Source organism: Simochromis diagramma, unplaced genomic scaffold (assembly GCF_900408965.1).
Source record: "Simochromis diagramma unplaced genomic scaffold, fSimDia1.1 OVJJ01000322.1, whole genome shotgun sequence".
NCBI classification, from domain to species: domain Eukaryota; kingdom Metazoa; phylum Chordata; class Actinopteri; order Cichliformes; family Cichlidae; genus Simochromis; species Simochromis diagramma.
This window is the reverse complement of record NW_024386731.1, coordinates 1,272,390-1,296,726: the sequence shown is the minus strand read 5'-3', so window position 1 is coordinate 1,296,726 and position 24,337 is coordinate 1,272,390. Positions and strand designations below refer to the sequence as shown.

Below are 24,337 nucleotides of genomic sequence, written 5' to 3'. Positions count from 1 at the left end.
ATAGATGGCACTCACATTCCAATCATTGCTCCTTCAGTAAATGAAGGAGACTATGTGAACAGGAAGTCTTTCCACAGCATTAATGTACAGGTACATAGTTCCCTGTGGCATTTCGAACTAACAAATTATTTCATTATAGTAATGGATGCTAATTTGTGTTCTCTGCACTGTGAAGATCATATGTGATGCTGCCAACATTATCACAAACGTGGAAGCCAACTGCTCAGCCTCTGTGAGTGGTGGTGGTGGAGGACCCCCACCTGTTTTTCGGGCCTCCGCTTTTTTTTCTGTTGGCTATAACGGGTCACATTTGAGCATACAGAGTAAGCAAATATGTACTTGTAATGTGCTCAGATAATTTCAATAAGTGCTTACAGAAAGAAAATTAATGTAGCCTCTAACTGCAATTGATTTACGTAGGATAAACAGGCCAAGCACTATGGCTCATAATACAATTACACCTTACCTGTTTGGACTATATTTTTATATTTCATTTTTACTTGCTGCCAGGAACGTTTGGGGCCTGTTGGGTTGCACCTGCGCTCACATCACATCACAAAATAAAATGTATAAAATAAAAAAGAAAATATAATATAATAAAATAACGTGTTACATGGGTGGAAATCCCTAGATCAATGTTTAAATTAACACTCACGCATTGACTCTGTCGGCTATGTTTTGCCATGCACCCTTTCTTTTGCAGCTGAGGCTGTGTTACTTTTTTTCCGCGGAATTTGCATGTTATCGGCAAATGCTGCCATCAGAATTTCGGCCTCAAGCGCTGTAAAATACATTGACCGCGCCTTCTTTCCCTCCGTCTCCATGGTGACTCGCTTAATCTGTGCTCCACTAATCAGGGCTTTATGTATCCTCGTGCGCGCGCTTAATTTGGGGTTAAAGCAACTCCGCGTTGACTGAACTAATTGTTATTAGCCTTTCTGAAACCGAATATTCCGAGTTGGACAGTTCGGGGTTACTCAACCCTGAGTATCGTTTTTCACTCTGAGTTTTCTAAACCGGCTTCCTGAAATAGGGCCCAGGTTTTAGCCCTGAAGCAAGCTAGACAGGGTCATCTGAACACGAGCGCGAGAGAGCGATGATGACGTCAACGACAGCCCGGGCAAGCCCAGCTGTGAGCGCGCGCGCGAGTGTGTGACAGTTCGTCGCCTGCTTTCGTACAACAAGGAAGTGGAGGGTATGTCACTGAAGGGAAACCTGCAACGAACGTGAAGCGCTAGTTTCCCCCTCCGAGGTAAGCCTCTGAGCAGCTATGGCGTGTTTGTTTGCAGTTGGATGTCTGCTGCTGCCACAGTTGTAGCGGTTTAGCTAGCAGTCTTTACAATGAATCGGAAGCTCGGCTATATTCACCTTGCTGTCTCCCACATGATCAAAGGGCTACTCCGAGACGTTGGAGGCTCTCGTTTTTGCCTTTGTTAATGGTTTACAGATAACAGGGCGGTTTTGATATAGCTACAAATAGGAAGGGAAAATATCGCCAAATCTCACAGTCGGTGCATTAGCCTGTTTCTCATCAGTGTCCGAGTAAGCGTCGCCGGGGGCCGACGTGTTGTTTGATACAAAACACCGGAAGCACGTTCTCCTTTCTGGCCATATTAATTTCTTTCAAGGAAGCAGAAACGGTGACCGCGCTGTTAGGAGAGTTGTGCCTGTATAGTTGGATGTTAAAATGTCAGAAGATTGTTAAACCTGTGAGCTATATCATGTGATATTGATGTCACTTGAGATTTGTGAGTGTTTATGGTGATTGTGATTATGAAAGGCTAGTAACTAATCGAGATCTCGGCAGTGAAATACATTGATTGCTTTGTTGTAAGTGAAGATGCACTCCCATTTAAATATCGGTTTTCTGGGTTTTCCGATCACTCAAAAAAGTAGTCTGACATGTCATGACATGACTACTTTTTGCTTTCTGTTTCGGGAAATCGTCTCTCTGACGATTCTTTACAGACCTTTGCATCTTCATCAGCTTCATCTCATACATTCTGCATGCAGACGTGGATGATGACAGTTCTCTGCATTGTTTTTCTTGCCCAGTTGAGGCACTGTATCCACTGTATCTTGAATCATCCCAGTATGATGCGAGTGAATATTCTAATAACCACTTCTCGTGTTCTCGTCTTCCATATCTGGTAAAGCTAAGAGTCTTAAGTGCCATCTCCTTTTGGACCTGGCATTCTCGAGGCACCTTTCCTTTAAGAATTTTACCTGTGTGGTGGGAACGCCTGGCAGAGCCCCTAGTCTGTAAAATCTTCAACTCCCACCTCTGGCAGAACCTCGACAGCATTCTGGGGGGAGGCTGGGCACATGAAGACCTATTGTAGACCATGTTCTGCAACTCCTTTGCTGAGGCGGCTGCAAGGTGGTTGACCATCATGGTGGTAACCAACCCTGAACTAGAGGTCAAACCTCTACTTCAAGGATTTCTAACATCTCTTTGAAGGGAGCAGTCAAGTTGGAGTCCTATTGGCTTTTCTCAGCCTGTAGGACTTAGGAAGCAACTGACAGATACTGGCAGGCCAAGTGGGATCCAGCCCAGGATTCCACTTCCACTTCCACACCTGAAGCAAAAAACTCAGGCGTGGAAGGAGTTTGGGGAGGCCATGGAAAAAGAATTTCAGCCTGCCACAAAACTATTCTAGCAAACTGTCAAGTGACTATAGAAGGTAAAGCACGGTGTATGATGGGGGCGAGGTGTTGCTGACCTCAGGATACTGGGTGTCTGGCTTGTTACTACTTTGATCCCTGTATAACCATTGCAGGAGCTTAGTCTGCTTTGCCAGCAATAAGTCATACTCATTCTTGCACACGTGTTTTACTCTACCAGGGCTGTCCTGGTGTCCTGTTACAGAGTCTGTTCATAGTTTTTAGAGAAGCTTTTATGTGAGTATGTGAAGTGGATGATGATGATAATAATAATATAATAATGATCCATTAATATTGCCCAGCCCTAGTACAGAGTATTATTATATCGTTGAATGTTCAGCCACAGAAAAGGCTTGAAAATCGCCCTGTGACCTATCGCAAAAGTCTTTTTTATGATCAAACTAATAATTTTATAGGTCTACAATTTGCCAGTTTTCCTATTAAAAAGTGTATCATCACCCTTGAATTTTGTTCTGGAAAATCAGAGGTGGTCAAACTGGGAATTTTTGTGAAATTTGGTAAATTAATATGGAATGACCCACGTGTCCTCCTGAAGTCAAGTTGACCAACTCAGTGGACTGAATGGGCTCACACATCTTACCCCAGGCAAAGTTGAGACTTCATACTCGTTAGCAGCTCAGAGTTTGTTTGTGAGGTAGTATGAAGCTGCGGACCACATCTGAATTAAGCTGTGCAGTAAAAACATGTCATATTGTAAACTAGGCTTTTTCTTGCCCTCTTAATATCTTTATTATTATTATTATTTATTATTAGCATTATCTCTTCTTCACTGTTCTATTCATCCTTTCAGACTGCTGACATCTTCCAACCAGCTCCATGGCTTTGTGGATCAGCTGACTGTAGTTTCTTTTGAAGATGGATATGAACAGAGACAGCAGGGCCATGTCTGCATGTACTTCATGATTTCCTTCAGCGCGAAGAGATTTGAATGCTGAGCCCTCATTAGCTGCCTGTTAGTGGGATTGTCCATACCTGTGTTCAAACATGGCTCCTGTTCCTCCAGGGGTCCGCCTGCTGGTGTCCTTTGACAGGGACCAATGGTGAGTTTAAATTGGACTGGCTGTCTAAAGGTGCTATTGACATTAAATTCTGACCAGATGTTGGTAACAACCCACCCAGTCCACAGATGTAAAGAAATCAAACCATAGATGGCCATAAATTATATGTAATAATGAGAAGTGGAACAGGGAAATGGTACAGAAACACATAAAGAAAGAAAGGTGCAAAAAGACCTGGAAAGATTTTACCAGCTGAAATCTATCAGTAATTACAAAACTAACCTCTCACTTAGTGCAAATTAATATCAACTGGTTCAGTCCCAACTGGTGAGCTCTCATTACCAAGGTGTCACACAAGAAACATCTCATACTGGACAAAACCAATGGAGAGCTCCAGAAATATCTAGAACCAGCAGGCATGATTGTTTCAAAGAAAACAATAAGTAATGTCACATTTGCGGTGGGCTGTATGCAAGCTCACATACGTGACTGCACTGCTGAGGAAAAAGCATGTTGTGAACTACTGAGAGAACATAGTGTGGTCAGATGAGACTAAAATTAAACTAATAGCAACGCATGAGACAGTTTCCTCACACAGGAAGTGTGTTGAAGCTGTCTTCACCAACAAAGGCTTTTGTATGAAGTATTAAATGCATTTCACTAAGCGTGAGTATTACATTATTACACATAATTTATGGACTTCTATGGTTGGATTTCTTTGCATGTGTGGATTGGATGGGTTGCTACCAACATTTAGTGATAATTTAATGTCAATAGCACCTTTAGAGATATATTTACTTAGAAATTTGGTGACATATTCAATATTTATTTTACTTGCTGCATACGTTGAAACCGATCTTTCTGATCACCCTGTAAAGTTTACTGTACAAGGTCGAGCAGTGAGTTTCTGCCTCTTTGACGTAGTAGTTGGCCGTTGAGGCTGCAGCCGGCCAAGTGGCATTGTTGGAGCTGCGTCAGCAAAAATTCCCGGCAGGTAGTTTTACCTGTGCTTACACCTAGTTTCACATACCTGATGCTTTGTGTAGACTCGACTTTCAGGTTTCTGAAAATATGTTGGAATGTTTGTTATTTTTGGTTGTGATTGATTTATTTATAATATTTTTGTTGAAAAGATTTTTAAAAATCTTTCCATAATGCTGAATAAGCAGAACAGCAGTAACTTTGATCTCTTTCTTTCCTTTTTCTTTTTTTTCTTCTTTTCTTTTTTTAAGAGATCAGGATTTTTTTAAAGTAGGCTTTAAGTTGTTTGGGCTCATCTTTGGCCTGCATCCAGAAATATCATCTAAGTAGTTACGTTGGAATGAACAGGAACAAACCCATTTTTTGTTATCCTGACTTTGATTTAACAATTGATTTATTAACAAACGTGTTCAATAATTTTTCAGCAAAAGCAGGAGGGCACAGACTTCATAGGAAACATATCTTATTTAATGTTTCTGAAACATCCGAAGTTTTCTTTCTACTGCATGACAAATGCAGTAATAAGGTACACGTTTAAGACATTTGACCCTGTGTTTGGGTTTGTAAAGGTTTCATTAGTTACACTGTCTTCACTAAGCCTTTGAAAAGTTATAGTGGGATTTTGTTTTTTTACTTACTTGTGTGTTTATATAACTTAGATTAATTGTGCACTCCTCTGTGAACAGCTAGTGCGTTGGTCCCGGCCACCTATTATAAATTACCAATTTAGGGTAACACTGGTGATACAGAAAGGGGCAATGATGTGACACTCCATGCGTTAAATGTAGGGGTCATTAATCATCAGAGCAGCTGGTAGGAAGCACAGCTGCTCTGCTCATCTACAAGGTTGAAACTGTTGGTGGAAGTGGTTGTTATTCACTTGAGCTACTTGTAATTCAGACTGCTGTGCACTGGATATATCTAGCTTTTATTATTTGAAGGAAAAAAAAGACAAATTGTTGCCCACTATGTTAGTTCAAGAATGAATCAGGTTTAAACATAGAAGTCATCTCATTTAAATGTAGCACACATTTTGGAGGAGTTGTTAGGTCTGTTGGTCCTAAACTTTGGGAGAAGCAACCTGTCACTGAGCAGACTCCTCTGGTTGTTTGCACTGAGAGAATTGCACATATTGCACATTGTTCAGTGTTTTGTTGCTACAATGATAATAATGATTCTGATTCTGTGGATACTTTCCAGACGCACTGTGATTCACATCAGGAACATTAATGTCTTATGTTACCCTTGAACATTTCTCTTCATACAGTTATCATCTTATATGTCTTAGTGAGACATTTGCAGCCTAACACACCTGGTGGTTTGTGAGCACTTTGTATCTGTCAGGTTTCAAGCTGCTTTGTCAGATGATGGATTTGGTCATCCTGCTGTACCTGGGATGCACTGCTGCAACATACTAACCACATGCTGTCCAACTACTGGATAAGAGTGTATCTAACTTTTTTTCGGCCCATTTTGAGTTTCTGCTGCACAGCCTGGCAAAGCCAACCATAGTCTGTACTGCGGGTCAAATGAAATGTGGATTTTGGGCACAGCCACACCTTCTCTCACGTCTTATTTGACTGCATTTGACTTTCTGTCTTGTGCCAGCCTCTGCTTAGAAAATGACCTTACACTCAAGTCAGACGTGTGTGAGCAAAGACGAGCGTAAATATGACTGACGTAACGCAAACAGTAAAGTACACAATCCAGGTACAGGATATCAGGATTCTATTACAGGGTGTAATAGAATTTGTTGGCTCCTCCTGCTTATTGTAACACATGATACATTTAATCAGTTGATGCCAGGTCTCTCTTGGAAATGAGATTTTTAATCTGCCTAAATATTTCACAGTACTTTTGCCTGTTTATTTACATATGTTGTAGCGTTGGTCAGCTAGGTTTGGGGCATCAAATCAGTTTGCAACATTTCCTTGTAGGGCCACAAAATGTCTGCAGTGAACCTTTGTGCATTTACAGTTTGAGATGTGGACTTTCTTAGTAAAATAACATCTAAAAATACAACAACTGCAACAATGTTTAAACTTGGGCTGGGCGGTCGACTCCATAGGCTAATGCTAGATGACTGATACTGTTACTGCCACCAATGACAGTCACCAGTCACCAGACTGGGCGAATAGATTCATGTATAACCATTAGAGTAGCACTTTCACTCTCCTCCACCACAAATGTAAGCACACTGCACACAGTGATGCCTGATTTACCGTTTCCATGATTACTTAACATAAGCTGACAAATATCATCCAACAGGTAATATAATAATAATAATAAGTTATAACAATTACGTGTTCTTTATTGTATTGTAAATGTGCTCACTTATTAAGTCTATTTTTTTTAAATTCACTCCAACCAGCCAGCTACTGTATACATGGTGTTTTTCAGCCTGTCCATCTCTAAGCGCACTGTACCCCTGTTCTTCAAACAGTCTATTATTAAACAAAGAAGAGAAATGGCACTGGCCAAGTTACCTGCACCTCTCCACCCTCATCCCCAACAGTCTGAAGAAAGGTTTGATACTCTGCTCCTCCAGACCACATAGGCCAGATACTGAACTCCACATTGCCCCATCAAGGTGTGAGTTTGTTGGTAACAGCTAGAAAGCATTTAAGCACAAAATAAAGCACTGTGACACTGTTACTCTCACAGCAGGGGGCTGTGCTACATGAACACAGCCCCAACATCCTTTTGTTAAGTATAATTTCCCTGGGGGAATTCAAAGTTGTGAGTTTGGTGTCAGTTACATCTTTTTTGTAGCCCACTGTATCTGGGGTAGTGCAGATGACTCATAATTATGGACATCTCAAACCTGTGATCAAAACCTGTGATCTCCATGTTATGAGCTCCCTCATTTCTCAGAGCTGCCTTCCTGTGTGCTCTCCCTTCAGGTACAGAGCTCTCACCTTCATCCTAACCTTCTTGCTCTACACCAGTTTCCACCTGTCCAGGAAACCAATTAGTATTGTCAAGGTAAGATATGGTATTCCAGAAACAGTACATGGCATTAATGATTGTACTAATAGGTGCTGCACTGTTGTGCGATGTTTGTACACTGCTCCAAAAGATTAAAAGAATACTTTGAAAAAATAGCAAATCTCAGATGTTTGTAGCAATTATTTATATGCCAAGACCTCCGTATACATATACACACACGGCCAAAATAAACTCATCATTCCAGTCTGTGCTCCATCACAGCTTGTTTACAGCCTTCGCTGGTTACGACCAGCTGGTGTACATTGTCCTAATAAACACCCGCAGCCTTGGGCTCTGTCCAAATCTCCCCCAAAGAAAAGAACAGGAGAAAGCTAAAAGAGGTAGCAAAGGAGCTTGATTTGTAATCAACCCCTGAGCCACGGTCGCACCGTGGCTCAGGGGGTTGGGAAGCGTATCTGTAACCGGAAGGTCGCCGGTTCGATCATGACCATCAAACAGCAGTCGCTTTCTAAAACATCGGATATGTATCGGATTCAGCACCACATACGAAAGTGACCCAGATCGGATTTGAAAATATCGGATTTGTGCCGTTCACACTGTCACACCATGTATGTATATAGATGGGTCGCATAGGGTCAAAAAAATCGGATTTGATGCGCTTTCGCCTGCAGTGTGAACGTAACCTTAGTGAAGGGCAGGTAAGACCATGCCAGTGGAACAGGGAAGACTATATTCAATTAAACAATCAAACTGCCAGAGAAGTGAGCAGGATGGTTTTCACATCAGGAAAGTGACGCTAAACACACCTCAAAAGAGCAGTGTGTGGCTCCCTGTGTCCAAGAACCTCAGTAAACTGGAGACCTTTAACTGGCAGACTGAGTCTAGAAGAACTGAAAAACTCTCAGCTGCTACTTTTTTATTTTGAATCTTGAAACTGTTAGATGCTTGATTTGAGATATTCATTAACATTTTTGTTTTTTAAAATTCTCACCTCTTAAACAGTTACCCAATCACAGTAAAGACCCCTGTTTCTTCTTCCTGTGTTTTCTGTGTGGCTTAATGGTTTTGTGCTTACAGAGTGAGCTTCATAAGAACTGCTCAGCTGTCAGTGAAGCAGCCATCATTGCATCCAGCAGCAGCCAGCAGCCCTCCCTGCTATCTCTCCACACAGATGTCGACTGCGGCTGGAAACCTTTTGGTCTGTCTTATCTTGAGATGTTTTCATCTTTTTAGAATGTTTATAATGTTACAAGTTTACACTAAAGCATCAGCAGCAGCAGGTTTCTTAATACTCATGCATGCAAAACATAGATGAATGTGTCGAGCAATTAGTAAAAACCTCGCAGATAAACAAAACCTGCTGTGCTGTCCTGAATTAAACACCTGTTCCCCATATTTACAGATAAAAGCAATTACAAACAGCTGCTGGGAGCCATGGACTACTCCTTTCTGTGTGCTTACGCAATTGGAATGTACTTGAGGTAAGATGGCAAGGTGTGGAGGAGGAAATGATTTTACACAGTAAATGTGAACTGGTGATGAAGAGAGAAGGCCGCAGCTGGCCAGTGGATTTGAATAAGGCACCTTCTTGTAACCGGAAGGTTGCCGGTTCGATCCCTGGGCTCTCTGTCCTGGTCGTTGTGTCCTTGGGCAAGACACTTTACCCTACTTGCCTACTGGTGTTGGCCAGAGGGGCCGATGGCGCGATATGGCAGCCTCGCTTCTGTCAGTCTGCCCCAGGGCAGCTGTGGCTACAACTGTAGCTGCCTCCACCAGTGTATGAATGTGAGAGTGAATGAATAGTGGCATTGTAAAGCGCTTTGGGTGCCTTGAAAAGCGCTATATAAATCCAATCCATTATTATTATTATTATTATTGCTATGAGGCAGCAATACTAACCATCTGCCACCCGCCGTTATTAGTCGGATTATTAAAAATTCTCTGGTCTGTTTGTGTCAATAATTCCTACATATTCCTCCATCGTTAAATGTGCTGTGGTTTCACTGAAGTCCAGCATGTTTTCCATTTTTCCATCGATCTAACGATTCCCAGTCTGTCCTTCCGCAGCCCCTTGACATATACCGCTGGAGTGAGTGAGTGTGTTATGACCACTAATTTAGCAAGTTGCCAGAATAAAACGATAATTATTCAGTGTATTTATCCTCTTTATCCAACCCCAGAAACCACAACAGAACTTTTTTTCTCTCAGTAACTCTCAAATATTTAAACTACTTTATGTGCTGAAATGTGTGATGGTTAATATGATGTCATCACTGTGCATCCATCTAGCGGCATTATCGGGGAGCGCCTGCCCATTCGTCTGTACCTCACGGTGGGCATGCTGGCCAGCGGTGTGTTCACTTGCCTATTCGGGCTTGGCTACATTTACAACATCCACAACCTGAGCTTCTATATATTTGTCCAGGTGAGGTGCAGGATGATCATTTTATAGGATGATATGTTCATTTACACCGCTCAAAAAATTAAAGTAACACGTTAACACACATCAGAGCTCAATAGTAAAGAAAAAGAACATCAGATATGTCTGTACTGATATAGACTGGGTATGAATAGGAATTAAAAGACTTCGTTTGATGAAAATGACAATTATAAACCTACAGAGGGATAAATTTAAAGAAACAATGAAAGTGAAAAAAGTGTAAAAATAATGTGGCAGGCTAGTCCACATCAAGGCCTGCTCCTAATGAAGCAGTGGGTGATATCCTGGGCATCTCACCCCAGATGTGGACCTCACTGTCAGCAGCATCACTGAGCTGCTGGAGGGTGAGGTACAACCTCACATGACACTAACTTGGCTCAGAGACATTACTACGACTCCTACTTTTACAAGGACATAGGAGTGTAAGTGGATATACACACGAAAATGCACAATGACAGGTTTATGTAGCAATAAACTTGCCATTGTGTATGTTTATACAGAGGAAGTGCACATGTGACCCTGTAAGGAATGCACAACAACAAACTGTTCTGCACAGTGATTCACCTTCTTGTCATTTTGCAGGTGGCCAATGGCTTGGTTCAGACCACTGGTTGGCCTAGTGTAGTGACCTGTATCGGCAACTGGTTTGGAAAGGGAAGGTAATGTCTAAGAATTCCTGGCTGTATAATGCACACTGGCTGTTAGCAGAACAAAAGAAATAAAAAGTTGGACTTTATGACCGAACAAGATCCATCCATCTATTTTCTTCCACTTAGCCAGGAGAACTCACATTAGCATGTCAGTGAAGAGATATAATCTCTCCAGCATGTCCTGGGTATACCCTGAGGCCTCTTCCCAGTATGACATGCCTGGAACCCCTAACTCAGAAGGCATCCCAGTCAGATGCCCAAACCACCTTAACTTTCCATGTGGAGGAGAGCAGCTCTACTCTGAGCCCCTCGAACTGCTGCGCTCTTCACCCTGTCTCTAAGGGAGAAGCCAGCCACCCTTCAGAGAACGCTCATTTCAGCTCGTCTGCACAGCTGAAAAGAGCAGAAATATCTGTCCATAGGAGTTAAATAGCAATTGATCTTTGAATACATGTCCTTACTTTAGTCATGTCTTAACTGCTTCAACTGTGGGGGCATTCGGAGGGTAAAACTCTTTCCAAATATCCTGGGATTTCCTTACCTGGAAAGTTCAGCATGCATCAAAAAAACCCCAAACAACTGCCCAAATACTTGTGGAGCAGACTGTGTCTCTGTCAGGGTCAGCACTGTATGAACCGAAGGTCTCTGTTTCTGGGTCAGGCGTGGACTCATCATGGGGCTGTGGAACTCTCACACTTCAGTGGGAAACATCTTGGGCTCTCTGATTGCCGGCTACTGGGTCTCCTCCAACTGGGGCATGTCCTTCATCGTACCAGGGCTCATCATCATCATCATGGGCGTGGTTTGCTTTCTCTTTCTCATTGAGCGTAAGTACAGCTTCATCATGTTTTTCTGATGAGTGTTATAAGGAGTTTCTTGTTTTTCTAAGTGCACACATTCATTGCTCAAAGAATGCTTGCTATCAAATGAAATGAATGCATTTAGATTCAGTTAGCTGAGGTAGGCTGCTTCCTGTGATTGTCTTTTCAGTACGTTGGCTCTTTGAAGAATGGACTTTATAGCTGTAAATGGATTATGTTGTATTAACCTGATGGCACTGTTTTCATTCTTCAGATCCTAATGACCTAAAAACCATCTATACACAAAATTCATCTCTAGGCAAGACTGTAAGTACACAATTTTTGTTTGTTTTAATTTCTTATAATGAAGACTAGTTTGGTTCATTAAGCATGAATAATATTTCAGTGTAATATTAACTCTGTCATTTATAATTAAATGTGGAAATGAAGGAAAAAGTATTTTATTTTTATTTGGATTTGCATTATCAATCAGCAGCCCTGTTTAGCTGTGAATGTCTCTCTTTGATTAGGTCCCAAGCAAGAGTTGGAATGGAGTGAACGGACACACAGAGGTGTATCTACAGTACAAGGACAACAAAAATCAGGTGTGTCTCACAGTTTAACTTAAAACTGAGATTATTTACTGTACTTACTGTAAGGCCACGCCTTATTCCATCACACATCACATGGTCATGATGGATAACCAATCCTACGCACGCACCACTGAACTAATCACCAAGTATGTTGTGTGTGTGGACTGCATGTACTGTATTTCCAAACATCTATCATCGATCAGACTAGAAGATTACAAGATTATAAGCTTGTAATCTTTTTGCTTTACTCTAGAACAAAATCAGCCTTCTGTCCATGTTCAAATAAAACGTTAATACTTTGTCAGTGAAAAGTTTCTAAGTGGCACATTTCAGACTGTTGAACAATAAACTGTACAGGCCACATTTTGGAAGCAAGAAATGAATTTCATGTGTGCATCTAATAGGACCGATTGTCATGCAGCACCACAGAAACATGTTCTATTATGTCATTGTAATCCATTCAGGTCTGCTATTATTACAAGGATAGTATTCAAAACAGGAAGGTCAGTTCTTCAGAGATCTCTGCTGGTGGTCAGAGCTTTGGATGCTGGGTGAAATCACTGCTAGGCTGAATCCAAATGTCTGGACATGAGGAATGACTGGAGCGCTGAAGAATGCTTAGGGTGAAACTCGTGTTTTAACCACTCTACTAAGGAGGCAGAAAGGGTCAGCATTAAAGGTGATGGGGGGTTGCAGTCAAGCACACTCTGACTGCAACAAGGAGCTCTGACTGATGACCATGATTTTTTTTAGTATTAATGTAAGGAGATGTTTGAATTTAAATATAGTACTTATCCACATCTGTACAGTGTCATCAAAGCGAGTCCTACCCTGCAGAGCACAGTGTGTCTGCACAGACTTAGTTTTAGAAAGCAAGTCTGCAAATATGAGAAAAATCAGGACATTGGGATTCAGCCGCAGGGTTTCTATTTTTCTCCTTTTTTTCTCCTTGTTTGGAAGGTAGTTGGGCGAGGTTTTCCAGCTCCTGTTCTTTCAAAACTTATCAGTGGGAGTTTTATCCTTAGGTCCTTTACATGAATGCACTGCTGGCAAACATCTACAGTATAACACCAAACTGCTGACATAATCGTACAGTTATACTTCACATACATGGTGACACAACGTGTGTTGGTCTGTACCATCTGAAGGGGAGAAATATTCCTTGGTTATTTAATTAGAAAGGAGAATCTTTCAATAATTGGTCTTAAATTGCAGGTTGACTAAGTTCACTCTTTTCCATTTATTTATTTATTTTTGTAATTTTATTTATGAAACAAAAGTCCAGTCTAAGTACTGTCAGTGCTGACCCCTCGGGGTCCCCTTTGTTCTTCAGCTGTCCGGTGGTCTGGGTATGGGTACAGATCTTTGCTCTGCTCTCTCCCTCAGAGCTACGACACAGAGCTCCTGTTGCCTAGAGAGAGCGAGCGCATCCCCATGCAGCCGGTTGTGGTGGTGAAGAGTGAGTCGGAGCCGTCTGCCATCAGCTTCATGGGAGCGCTACGGATACCCGTAAGTCACACATGCAAACCTGTGTCCATCACCTGCGTCACTCTGATGCTTTCACTGCAACAAAGTCTGACCAAGTCTCCTATCAGGCAAAAGTCTTGTGATGTTGTTTTAAGAGTGATGCTCTAAGTAAGAGCAGGATGTGTAAGATTGTTGTGTAAGTGCTTTAAGATAGAAAATCAATTCAGAAGAATCATCTTGTTTAGTTGCTCTGGTTTTTAGATCTCTCAAAGTGAGAAAGAAACAGCACTGAAAGGGTTATATTTGGACAGCTTTTGGAGCGATTAGCTTGCAGTTATCTGAGTTGCAAGCTGAGGCAGATCTAACGTAACTTATGAAGTAAGTCTGATTACTGTGTGCGTTTGTTTGTCTGCAGGGAGTGGTGGAGTTCTCGCTGTGTCTGCTGTTTGCTAAGCTGGTCAGCTATACTTTCCTCTTCTGGCTGCCGCTCTACATCACCAAAGCAGGTGAGGAGCACATAGAAACCCGTCAGGCACGACTTCATGCATAGATTTTGACTGTGGATTAAAAAAACAGATTACATTAACAGACGTCCAATATGTCTAAATTTATACGTTGGCTATCTGAAGCAGGACACTGAATTATGGTTAAATTAGCAAAAAAAAAAATCTGCAAAAATATTGGCCAACTGAGAGACTGGAGTAGTGTTTACAGCAGTATTTATCCTGTCAAAAAACATGACATCAGTCAATAGCAACATTTGAACTTCATTTATTGTCATTGTACAGTGAAATTAGCCAACAAGACCACAAAGGTGCAAGAAAGTGACAAGTTTAAAAACAACAATATAAAAAAAACACTATTTACACAATGTATAAGATACAAGAACATTGTGAGGGCGTAGATAAGGCATCATTTAATAAGTAAGGGTGAAGGAGCTCTAGTCATTAAGATGGTGAAACTGTTGGGTAGGATGATAATTGCACATCTGCCAGCATATTGCACAGGACACACACAGCTGCAACAGAATGACTGTAAGGGAGGAGTCTGCTCACACACACACACACACACACACACACACACACACACACACACACACACACACACACACACACACACACACACACACATTACCATAAGTTCAAAGTTTGGCTACTGTGCTGCAATTTAATACATACTAGATGTGTTGTTAAAAACAATAGGTAATACTGATAATGTCCTGTAGGTGTGAGAGCAGACAGTCAGCCAGGTCCTTACATAAACTGAACAGTTTTTGTGAGCCTGATTTGGTCAACAAAGGCCAGCTCACACTGGAAAAAGAGAAATCTATAGGACTGTGTGAAGATGGATTCATTTTGGTTTCTTTGGGTGCTGCTTGAAACTTGTTTTTGTTACTCAACGACCAATGAGCTTATGAATGGGCAAGGCATTAAAACCCTCCACAGCTGTTAAGACTCGTCCCAGAGTGTTGGTCAGTGAAACAAGATTAAGTTGTTCTGAAGATGAATGCAAGCCTCCTCGACTTCTCATTATTTGTGCAGTACAGCCAGCAGTGGCAACAAAACATTCTTTCAGTCCTTAAACATGTAAACTGTGGTGGACCTTGGGCTTCATGAGTTACTGTGACCTTCTGGTTTCATTTGTAATTAATCCACAGAAACATTGTCAGCATGTAATATAACATAGTTAAAGACTTTTCTATTGTCTGTTTGTAATGTAGTAACTGGGTTATGTAGATATAAAACCAGTATGTTAAACTGAAAGAGGCTGATACAGAGTGTGGCAGAGTTGGACAGGCTTCTCACAGATCACGGAGCAGATGTTTTGTCCTCAGGATATTCTACAGTGAGCAGTCCACTCATGTGTCAGACTGTCAGCAGACTGCTGAAGAAGGAGAACTGACATAATAGACTCTGTGTTTGTGTGTTTCAGCTCACCTGGATGCCAAAAAGGCTGGAGATCTGTCCACACTGTTTGATGTGGGAGGAATTGTGGGTATGTGCTGTTTGTGTGTGCTCGTCTGTCCCAGTGGACCTTCAGCCTCACTGTTTAGCAATGCTTGGGGACAAAATTGATGTCCCAAAGTTAGAGACTGTGTTTGTTTTTAATATTATATTCAGATTTGTGATCTAGAAAATGAAGCCATGCAGTTTACAGAGCAAAAGAACAGAGGGACATGTTCCCGTAGACATGCACACTGTGCATACACAGAAAGAGTCTCTCCCTGCTGGCCTTCAGACAGAATGCAGGTTTAAAATCTATTCAGCTTCACTTTTCAGACCTGGAAGCTTCGTGCATGTTTTGCATGTCTGTGGTTTTAGGTCTGTGATAATTAACCCTGATAGAGACCAGCTGTCAGGGTTTATGAAGCAATGTACAACATGATCACCATGAAGTATTATGATGATTAATGACTGAATGTGTCTTTCTGTCGTATAGGGGGCGTCTTAGCAGGTGTGATCTCTGATAAATTGGGGAAGCGAGCCACCACCTGTGCAGTCATGTTACTGCTAGCTGCTCCTACAGTAAGTCTTCACTGTACTGCAACAGTCAGGAAACATCGTCCACTGTGTGCTGCAAGACTGAAAACACTCTTTGATTATGAAGCCTGCACAGGGGAGATTAGACCAGGTTTTTGGCTCCCCCTGCTGTGCAGCACTTGACACAGTCACTTCATTAGGTGGTGCAGGTTGGCTCCGTTTTGCCTTCAGAACTACCGCGATTCTTCATTTCATAGGTGCTCAAAACATTCTTCAGTTGTTGGCTGATTGTCTTGAAAGTATATTTTCTGTCCCAGTACATCCTGAAGGCACACTGTCAGGTGGAGATCTGGTGACTGCAGAGACCCTTTGTGCACAGTGAACTCACTTCACATGTGAAAAAACTAGCAGACAGAAACTGTCTCAAAATACCAAATTTGTGCAGTTTTTTGTTGTCCAAATTTTGGACAGTAAATGTAGCCTCAGTTTACTGCTGAGAGGAGTGACCCCCATCTGACATCAGCCATCATCAGCGCCGAGCAGCCAACAACCACGCCACGTTCACAGACACTTATATCACCTCTTTTCCCTTTCTGATGCTCAGTTTAAACATCAGCATCTTGACCTTGTCTACATCCCTAAATTGAGTTACTGCCATGTGATTGGCTGTGTATTTGCGTTAACAACTTGTTGAACAAGTGTCCCCTATAAAGTGTCCAGTGAGTATAATTGCTGAGGAGCAAAGATTACAACACATTTCATGCTATTTTTTTATAGTAAAAGGCTTACATATAAGAGGTGATATTAGACATGTGAGTGTTAACTGTCCTGTTTTATTCTTTTCCTGCAGCTTTACGGCTTCTCCATGATCAGTGAGTTTGGTTTGGGGCCAATGATTGGTAAGAACCAGCTAGCACTGAATGATAGTTAATCAGTAGGTCTGGAACAATTTTCTGTTCCTTAATTGTAATACATGTAAATGAAAGGATAAAGGCATGTTAGCATATGCTTCAGTAGTATGGCTCTGCAGTAAAAGGTGCAAAAGCGGCCTGCAGTCCAGACCTGTCATGTGTTGTTTGTTCAAACAGAAGCCAATCAAATTCCTCTCATACTGCAGGCTTACTCCTGGTTCCCAGGTTACTTAACAGTAGAATGGGAGGCAGAGCCTGCAGCTTTCTGGCCTCCTTCTGTGGAACCAGCATCCACTTTGATTCACGAGACAGACAATAAATAAATTCATATCAGCACTAGAGTTATCTCCCCCTTTGTCTCCAGGTGCTGAGGTCCATACAAATCTAGTCACATGAGCTGGTTGCATTTATTACACTAGGTTATCAGTCAGCGATTGAATGTCCAATCAAATCTAAATAAACACAAGTGACTTGTTTACTGTGGCATGAATGACACCTCTTGGTTATTCCCTCTGAGCTGCTGATGGTCAAGGGAAGTTGGCATTATGGGATACAATGTAGTGCCTTCAGAGCAATATCAGCTCACATTTACTGTAATTACATGAACACACATTCTAATGAAGAGAAGTGCACATGCTAGTAAGACACTACCGGCAGGCTTGTGGAGGACACAAACACCTCAGCCTGCATGCATTTGTTTCCAGCAGTAAGATTTCAGTGGCTGCAGAATTTCCATTCCTTACAACCAGGATAAAACTTCCTTAATCTGTGTGCTTCAGGGATGCTGTTAGTGTGCGGAGGTCTAGTGAATGGACCGTATGCGCTCATCACAACTGCAGTGTCTGCTGATTTGGTAAGGATGTTTAACACTACTGTAATTCGAGTGTGATTGTGTTTGTAAATCATCATTTATTTCATTTTGAAATCACCTTTCTCCCCTTGTCGTCTTTTCCTCTGCCCCCCTTTTTTCTATTTGGCTGTAGGGCACCCACAAGAGCCTGAAAGGCAACGCCAGAGCACTGTCTACAGTCACAGCCATCATTGATGGCACAGGATCTGTAGGTCAGTACTGCTGCTCAGCTTATGTTTACGGCTTGTTTGGATGAGAATGAGGGGTCTTATTAGGGTCCTATTAGTGATATGTATGATAGTAATAATTGTTAATAATTACATTTAACAAGTGCATGAATCCTCAGCCAAGAATTGATTTTAAATTGGTGTACAATGTAGTAGTAATTCAGAGTAATGAGGGCATCTCATTGGCTCAGGCTAAACAACGAAGCTCTGGCTTTGTTGGATTTGATGATAATAAACGATACAAATATCAGTTTAGTTACCATTTAATGATGATTACGTTAGCATGCCTTGTGTTATTTTTACTCATTTATAATCATCCCATGTAGAAATGTGAAGAGAGGATTCATGTACACGAATAATCTTGTTCATGTTTGTGATGTCAGGCGCAGCACTCGGCCCGCTGTTAGCTGGACTGCTGTCTGCAGGCGGCTGGGATCAGGTCTTCTACATGCTGATGACTGCTGACTTTCTTGCTCTGTTGGTAAGGCCTTTAACTTGCATCATATAAGAAGATTACAAAATGATTACAAAGTGTTCACTGCATCATTCCATGTTTGGCACTGGTCACCACCTGCACTCATGTATATATCATGTATATATCTATCTATCTACTTAGCACTTTTAATTCTTATTCTCATTTTTATTTTCATGTCTATTTAAGCTTAATTTATAACAGTATTTATAACAGTATGTTTGCACTGAAGCACTGCAGCAATTTCCTAATGTTGTAAACCCGCTCAACATTTGGCAATAAAACCCTTTCTGATTTCTGATTCTGATTCTGACAAAACGAAAGCAGAAAATTGGCACCTATGTGCACATTAGCACAGAATACTGGCCTCTTTGAACACACTGATAGTTTTCCAGCTCTTTGGTTCAGTCACTGCTGCTGTAAAGGTTTTTTGTAACAACAAGCAGCTGTTTTCAGAAAATCCATCAGTCACTACCTGCTCAGCAGCAAAGAGCAGACAGATGCAGAGACCAGCTGGTGAAGCAGTGAAAAGTCAGATATTTAGCTCAGGAGCTAGAGACGAGAAAACTAAGACAATGTTGTGTTTTTACCCTTGTTTCTGATGAATAAAATGAACTGAATGACGAGTGGTCTTGCTTGCTATAGAAAAACAGATGCTCATACTAATGTGTAACCTTGCAGCTTTTGCTACGGCTCGTGACAAAGGAGCTGGCCTCATCTAAATCCCATCCTATCTCCACTGTAGAGTAAGTCCTCCTGTTATCTCGATCATGATTATACTCAGCCTGACTGCTGCTTTTGGTGCTGTACTGTAATTCTTGTGTATCTGCATTAATTTGATGTTCAAATGTTGGGCTGCTGTTTTTGTTTTGTTTTTGTTTTTATAACAAAACAGTTATAATACACTGAGAAGTACTTCAATGTTTATATTATATCTTTCAAACATGCAGATAATAAAGTTGAATTCTACTCATATTATAATCCATATGTATCCACAAGAATACAACATGATGAGTGTGAACACTGGCTTTGCCCCCAAAAATAAATAATCTACGATCACTATGATCTTTTTTTAGTTTACAATCAGAATCGCTCACATGGAGAAAACAATGCTTCTGATTGTGTTGGTAGTCACATGACTCAAAGCCATCATGGAGCTTCATTCCACTCATTGTAGCTAATGTAGTATCAGTGGGCAAAGATGACAGATGGTAATGAATGTAAAATGTCTACAACAATCAGATGTAAAACTCTGTTTTAACAATGAAAGAGAGCCGCAGATTAAGAATAACTAAGGATTAAATGCAGCGTGGGACACCAGTGCATCATGGGAAGCCCTACCAGACTAGGTCCATTCCAGTGTTGCCACAGGAGTGATCGGGTCACCTGATCCAGCCCAAACTATATGCTTTATCAAAAAGGGAATTTTTAAGCTTAATCTTAAAAGTAGTGAGGAGAGGGGTTTGAAAGCCGAAGACTCTGCATCCAGTTCTACTTTAAAATTTCCTGGGAACCCCAAGTAAGCCTGCAGTCTGCGAGTGAAGTGCTCTACTGGGGTGATACGGTCGTATGAGGTCTTTAAGATAAGTCTGGGCCTGAATATTCAAGAGCTTATATGTCCAGGTTTCTTAGGCAGTCACTGTATTACTGCATGTTTAAACTACAGCAGAGGACAGACTGATGTTTATAATGGCAAGAACAGACTGCCTTATACTAGGCTGAATTTCTTTTTAAAAAATCAGGGATGAGGGGAATATGAGGGCTTAAAATGGGAAACCACATCCTCTAAGAGGGACAAAGTCACAAACTCAACCTGAGTAAAGACAGCAGCACAGAGGGGTCAGGAGAGCTGTGATAAGAGCCCTGGTGGTGGCAGCCTTTTAATAAAAACGCTCAGGAAATTATTGCATATATCAGGAGAAGCTTAAACAGACATTCTGTGGAGCATTAAGGACAGAGTCAGTAGTGTTAAATGACACATGTGAGTTATGGCCTTTGGAGGAAATGATATTTGCAGAATATTTCTTTTTTGGCTTTTTGATAGCGTTGCAGTAATGACACCGGCAGTATTTTAAAATGTAAAACGACACCTGCAGTTTAATCTTTCCTATCTGCGCTGTGCTCTGCGACATTTCCTCCTGACAGCATGAGTCATTAAACCAAGGCTCAGGTTTAGCTTTAGGCTGTCTGGTTTTTAAATGGAGCCGCAGAGTCCACGATGGTTTGACAGCAAGAATAAAACCAGGAACTAAACTCCTTTCAGTCAGAATGGCCACAGAGCTGATTGAAAACAGCAGAAAACAAAAAAGGGAGATAATAACCTGAAGGCCAAACAGGAGCACAACATGTAACTGCAGCATGTGTAAAACCAACAGGCCTGCCTGTGACCAACATATCCATGCTCATAGAGCCGGTACAGAGTGTACCAGATTTAAAAAGTCAGTGAAGCACAGAAAGTTCTTTATGAAGTTCTTATTGGGGGGGGCATGTTTCAGTCACACACAAAACATCGAGATCATGGGAACTGAAAAAGTCCAGAAGAATAAAAGTTTTCCTTACTAGTGATCTGGTGTTCACCAGGCAGGAGCTGGAGCTTTGGCTTCGGAAAGCTGAGAAACCCGGTGCAGCAATCTCAGGTTTCAGAGATATTCTCGTGCAGGTTTAGCCAGAGCAGGGCCGGCAGGGCCGGAGAGTTCATTACAGCTGATCATGGGTACCAAGCAGGTATCAACAGAATCCGGGGAAATGGAGAGGCACAAAACAATCTTTGGAGCCATCCATGTGCTGGTCAGACAACAGCAGAATCATACCTCAGGGAAAACCTCACCTTTACCTGTTGAGTGCTCAATATATAAACACAAGCAATCTGTGTGAGTGGCAGAAGAGCAGCCACACACACCGACATCATCTTAATATCACTAGTGGAGAATGAAAATAGCAGACATGTCTTCAGTTAGACATGCCGAATATACAGTTGTGGCCAAAAGTTTTGAGAATGACACAGATGTTGGGTTTCACAAAGTTTGCTGGGATGAGTTTGAGTTCAGTCTAATAACAGATAAAATGATGCGTTTCAGCTGTTGTTTTCATTATCTACATGCATGTTAGAGTCACCCACAATAATCATTTTAAAATGATTTGAAACTCTTGAGTAAGAACCAGGTGGACGATGGATTACAGCAAATAAAACTGTTTTTCCAATTTTCTGGCTAAGATGCACAAACTAAGTGTCAGGCTTTCAAAAGATTTAAAACTCTGTGTGTTTGGTTGGTTTGGGCTGGCTGTCGTTCAGGAGGTTTACACAAGAACTGCACATCTGAAATAACTCAGACATAATTTAAAATTATGTTGCTGATGTCTCCGTGCCAAATTCTTCTATGGTCCTGTAAGTTTATGGAAGACCAGCATCAGACATGTTACACATTAAAGATCTTATTCTCTTTATTTTTCTTATTTTTTGTGTGTGTGTTTGGTTGAGCTTATACTTGAGTTTCTTAAAAACCAGTCCAAACTTGGTTCATGACTGGAATATTCTTGTCCTTGTACGACTACAGTCAGTGATCGACTATGTGTTCTATCTCGGGGCTGAATGTGAACATAACATGTGCAGATTGATTTATTTCCTAAAAACAAACCAACTGTAATGTTCCCTCGTGGGCAGGAAGTTCACTGGTGTTGACTGTAAAGCTTAATGACTCAACTTATCAACACAGCGTTAATGTTTGTCTCTTATTCACAGGTTGAAGGAACACTGAGCACTTTGATTGCACTGCGTACACACATACACGCAGAGTGCAATGAAACCACTTAAGGTTGATATGGATTGTGACTGGACTGCCCTGACAGAAGAAACTGATTGTTAATAAACCAGCGTGTATGCTTGTGTGCGCCTACAATCATGCTGCAGTGCTTTACTGATGAAGAGCTATGACTGAAGCTGCAGCTGCTGCGCTGAGCAAGCAGCGCGGCACACAGTTTAAAAGTCTCATGTGCACTTACTGTACTTGCTTAACTTCCCAATGTCCCTCTTAGCCCTTGAATTCAGTTTGAACTTGATGACTGGTATGTCTTGCTGCTCACTTGTATGTTGGAACTTTTTCAACCTTACCTGTCCAGTTAATTTAAGGGGCTATTTGTAATTTTGTGCCTTTTACAGTGGTACCTAGATTTGATAGTTGTTTTTTAAAGCTATCAATCACAGAATTAAGAAGAGCTTCATCAAAGCTGGGGTCGTTGCCGGGACTAAAAAAACGTCAGACCTGCTACAAAAACAGCAAGCATGCAGTTTTTACACTTTACTTCCTGTGTAGTTCTGTAGTAAATATACAGAAAACATACATGATAGAGTCTCAGGTAACACTGTACTCGCCCAGGACTTCATGATAAATAGCACTTTAACGATTGTAGTTCTGCCAATTAGAACCACTAAAACTGGAAACACCACAGGTTGCTAGGTCTTTGTGTCCTTACTGTCTTTTTTGTATGAATAGTGTTTTATATTGTTGGTGTTTGTATTGGCAAAATTTTCATACAGTTCATTTATTTGGTGCCATGTGAGCTGTCTGTCAAAGTTTGAGGCTTATGAGGAGGGCTCTATGCCCATACTGATATTTTTATTTTTATTGTTGTACTGGGATAAATTCATATACCTCTACCCAAAACCTGGACAGAACCACTTCTTGATATCGTGCCTAGAGCTGTTAACTTTTTTGAAACATGAATTTAATCAGATAGCAGTCATCTAGAAACAGTGATGCAGAACTAATTCCATCATATCTGTTGAAGAGAAGAAGGAAAACAAAGACCAGCTCGTTGAACCAAAGAGATGATGGGATTGGTTTCGTTTACATGTGTATTTATTTTGAAAATCATTTTTGTTTCCTTTTCCATTGTCCTGTGGTAGTTTGTGATTTAGTAATAAAATGAATGTAGCTGATCTCTCTCTCTCTCTTTCTCTCTCTATACACACACACACACATCTGTGTGGTGATTTTTTGGGGGGGGGGGTAATTTATGTTAGATGAATAAGACTGTTTCTGTTTTACGGTGGAAAGAATATTTAAAGAATATTTATTGAGAAGGACTGAACACTACATTTAATTCTTGTTCTCGTGATCTTATACGCATTAAAAATTCACAAACTGTATATCATGAATTAAAACATTGATTTATTTTTCTGCAGATTTGTGTTTTAATCATTAAGAGTGATATCTTGTATGTATTTAACCTATGAAATAGGTTTATGTAACTGTATTTTAAAGGGGATCTTGGTGGTACTCTTAAGACAATATCCTTGGAACAAGACCACATGTAAATATTATGTGTCAGTGGTAAGATTAATACTTGAGACCTTGTGTGCCTTTCTTGGTTTTTGCAGGGCAATTTTTTTTTAAGTTTCCATGGAAATGAACTTGGTTTGAAGTTGATTTATGTAGAGAAAACAAATAAATCATGTGCTTTTTTCACTGGTTGAACCTTGTGTTGCCTGATGCCTGTTTTGTAGTATGCTACTGCAAGCCAGCTTTTACATTAATTTGTACATGATGTGGACTCACCTGGAAGTGGCAAGTGTTGTGGAAATGGTAAGCTGACAAGGAGAATCCCACTCAGTGATACATACAGACTCTAAGTTACACAGAAGCACATGAACAATAGAGAAAAGCCAAAGCTACATGATGATCCTTGAAATTAGCTAATAACACATTTATTCCATTAGATCCACCTTTCAGGCTTTGATTTCACTTTTCTTTGATGGTTGATGGTTACTACAAAGATGAGTACACACAAACAAAATTCAGTCCATTGGTAATATATGAAGGAAACTACAGTGAGGA

The 24,337-nt window shown here is 41.0% G+C and overlaps 1 protein-coding gene across 4 annotated transcripts; it reads left to right on the top strand.

Annotated features, from left to right (window-relative positions):
* Positions 1-1,102: 1,102 nt before the first annotated feature.
* On the top strand, positions 1,103-23,977 carry slc37a1 (solute carrier family 37 member 1). Of its 4 annotated transcripts, XM_040026024.1 has the most exons (21): positions 1,103-1,252; positions 3,476-3,725; positions 7,568-7,649; positions 8,691-8,811; positions 9,016-9,094; positions 9,903-10,038; positions 10,636-10,712; positions 11,364-11,530; positions 11,778-11,830; positions 12,034-12,108; positions 12,561-12,599; positions 13,483-13,605; positions 13,979-14,069; positions 15,496-15,558; positions 16,003-16,088; positions 16,894-16,942; positions 17,734-17,807; positions 17,938-18,016; positions 18,415-18,512; positions 19,185-19,249; positions 22,243-23,977. In XM_040026024.1, the coding sequence occupies exons 2-21, from the start codon at positions 3,670-3,672 to the stop codon at positions 22,256-22,258; spliced, it is 1,629 nt and encodes a 542-aa protein (XP_039881958.1). In that variant the 5' UTR covers positions 1,103-1,252; positions 3,476-3,669; the 3' UTR covers positions 22,259-23,977. The 4 variants fall into 4 exon arrangements, with proteins under 4 accessions (XP_039881958.1, XP_039882034.1, XP_039881788.1 ...); XM_040026100.1 differs by lacking the exon at positions 12,561-12,599 and having other exon boundaries at positions 1,105-1,252; XM_040025854.1 differs by lacking the exons at positions 1,103-1,252; positions 3,476-3,725 and adding an exon at positions 3,732-7,254.
* The last annotated feature ends 360 nt before the right edge of the window (positions 23,978-24,337 follow it).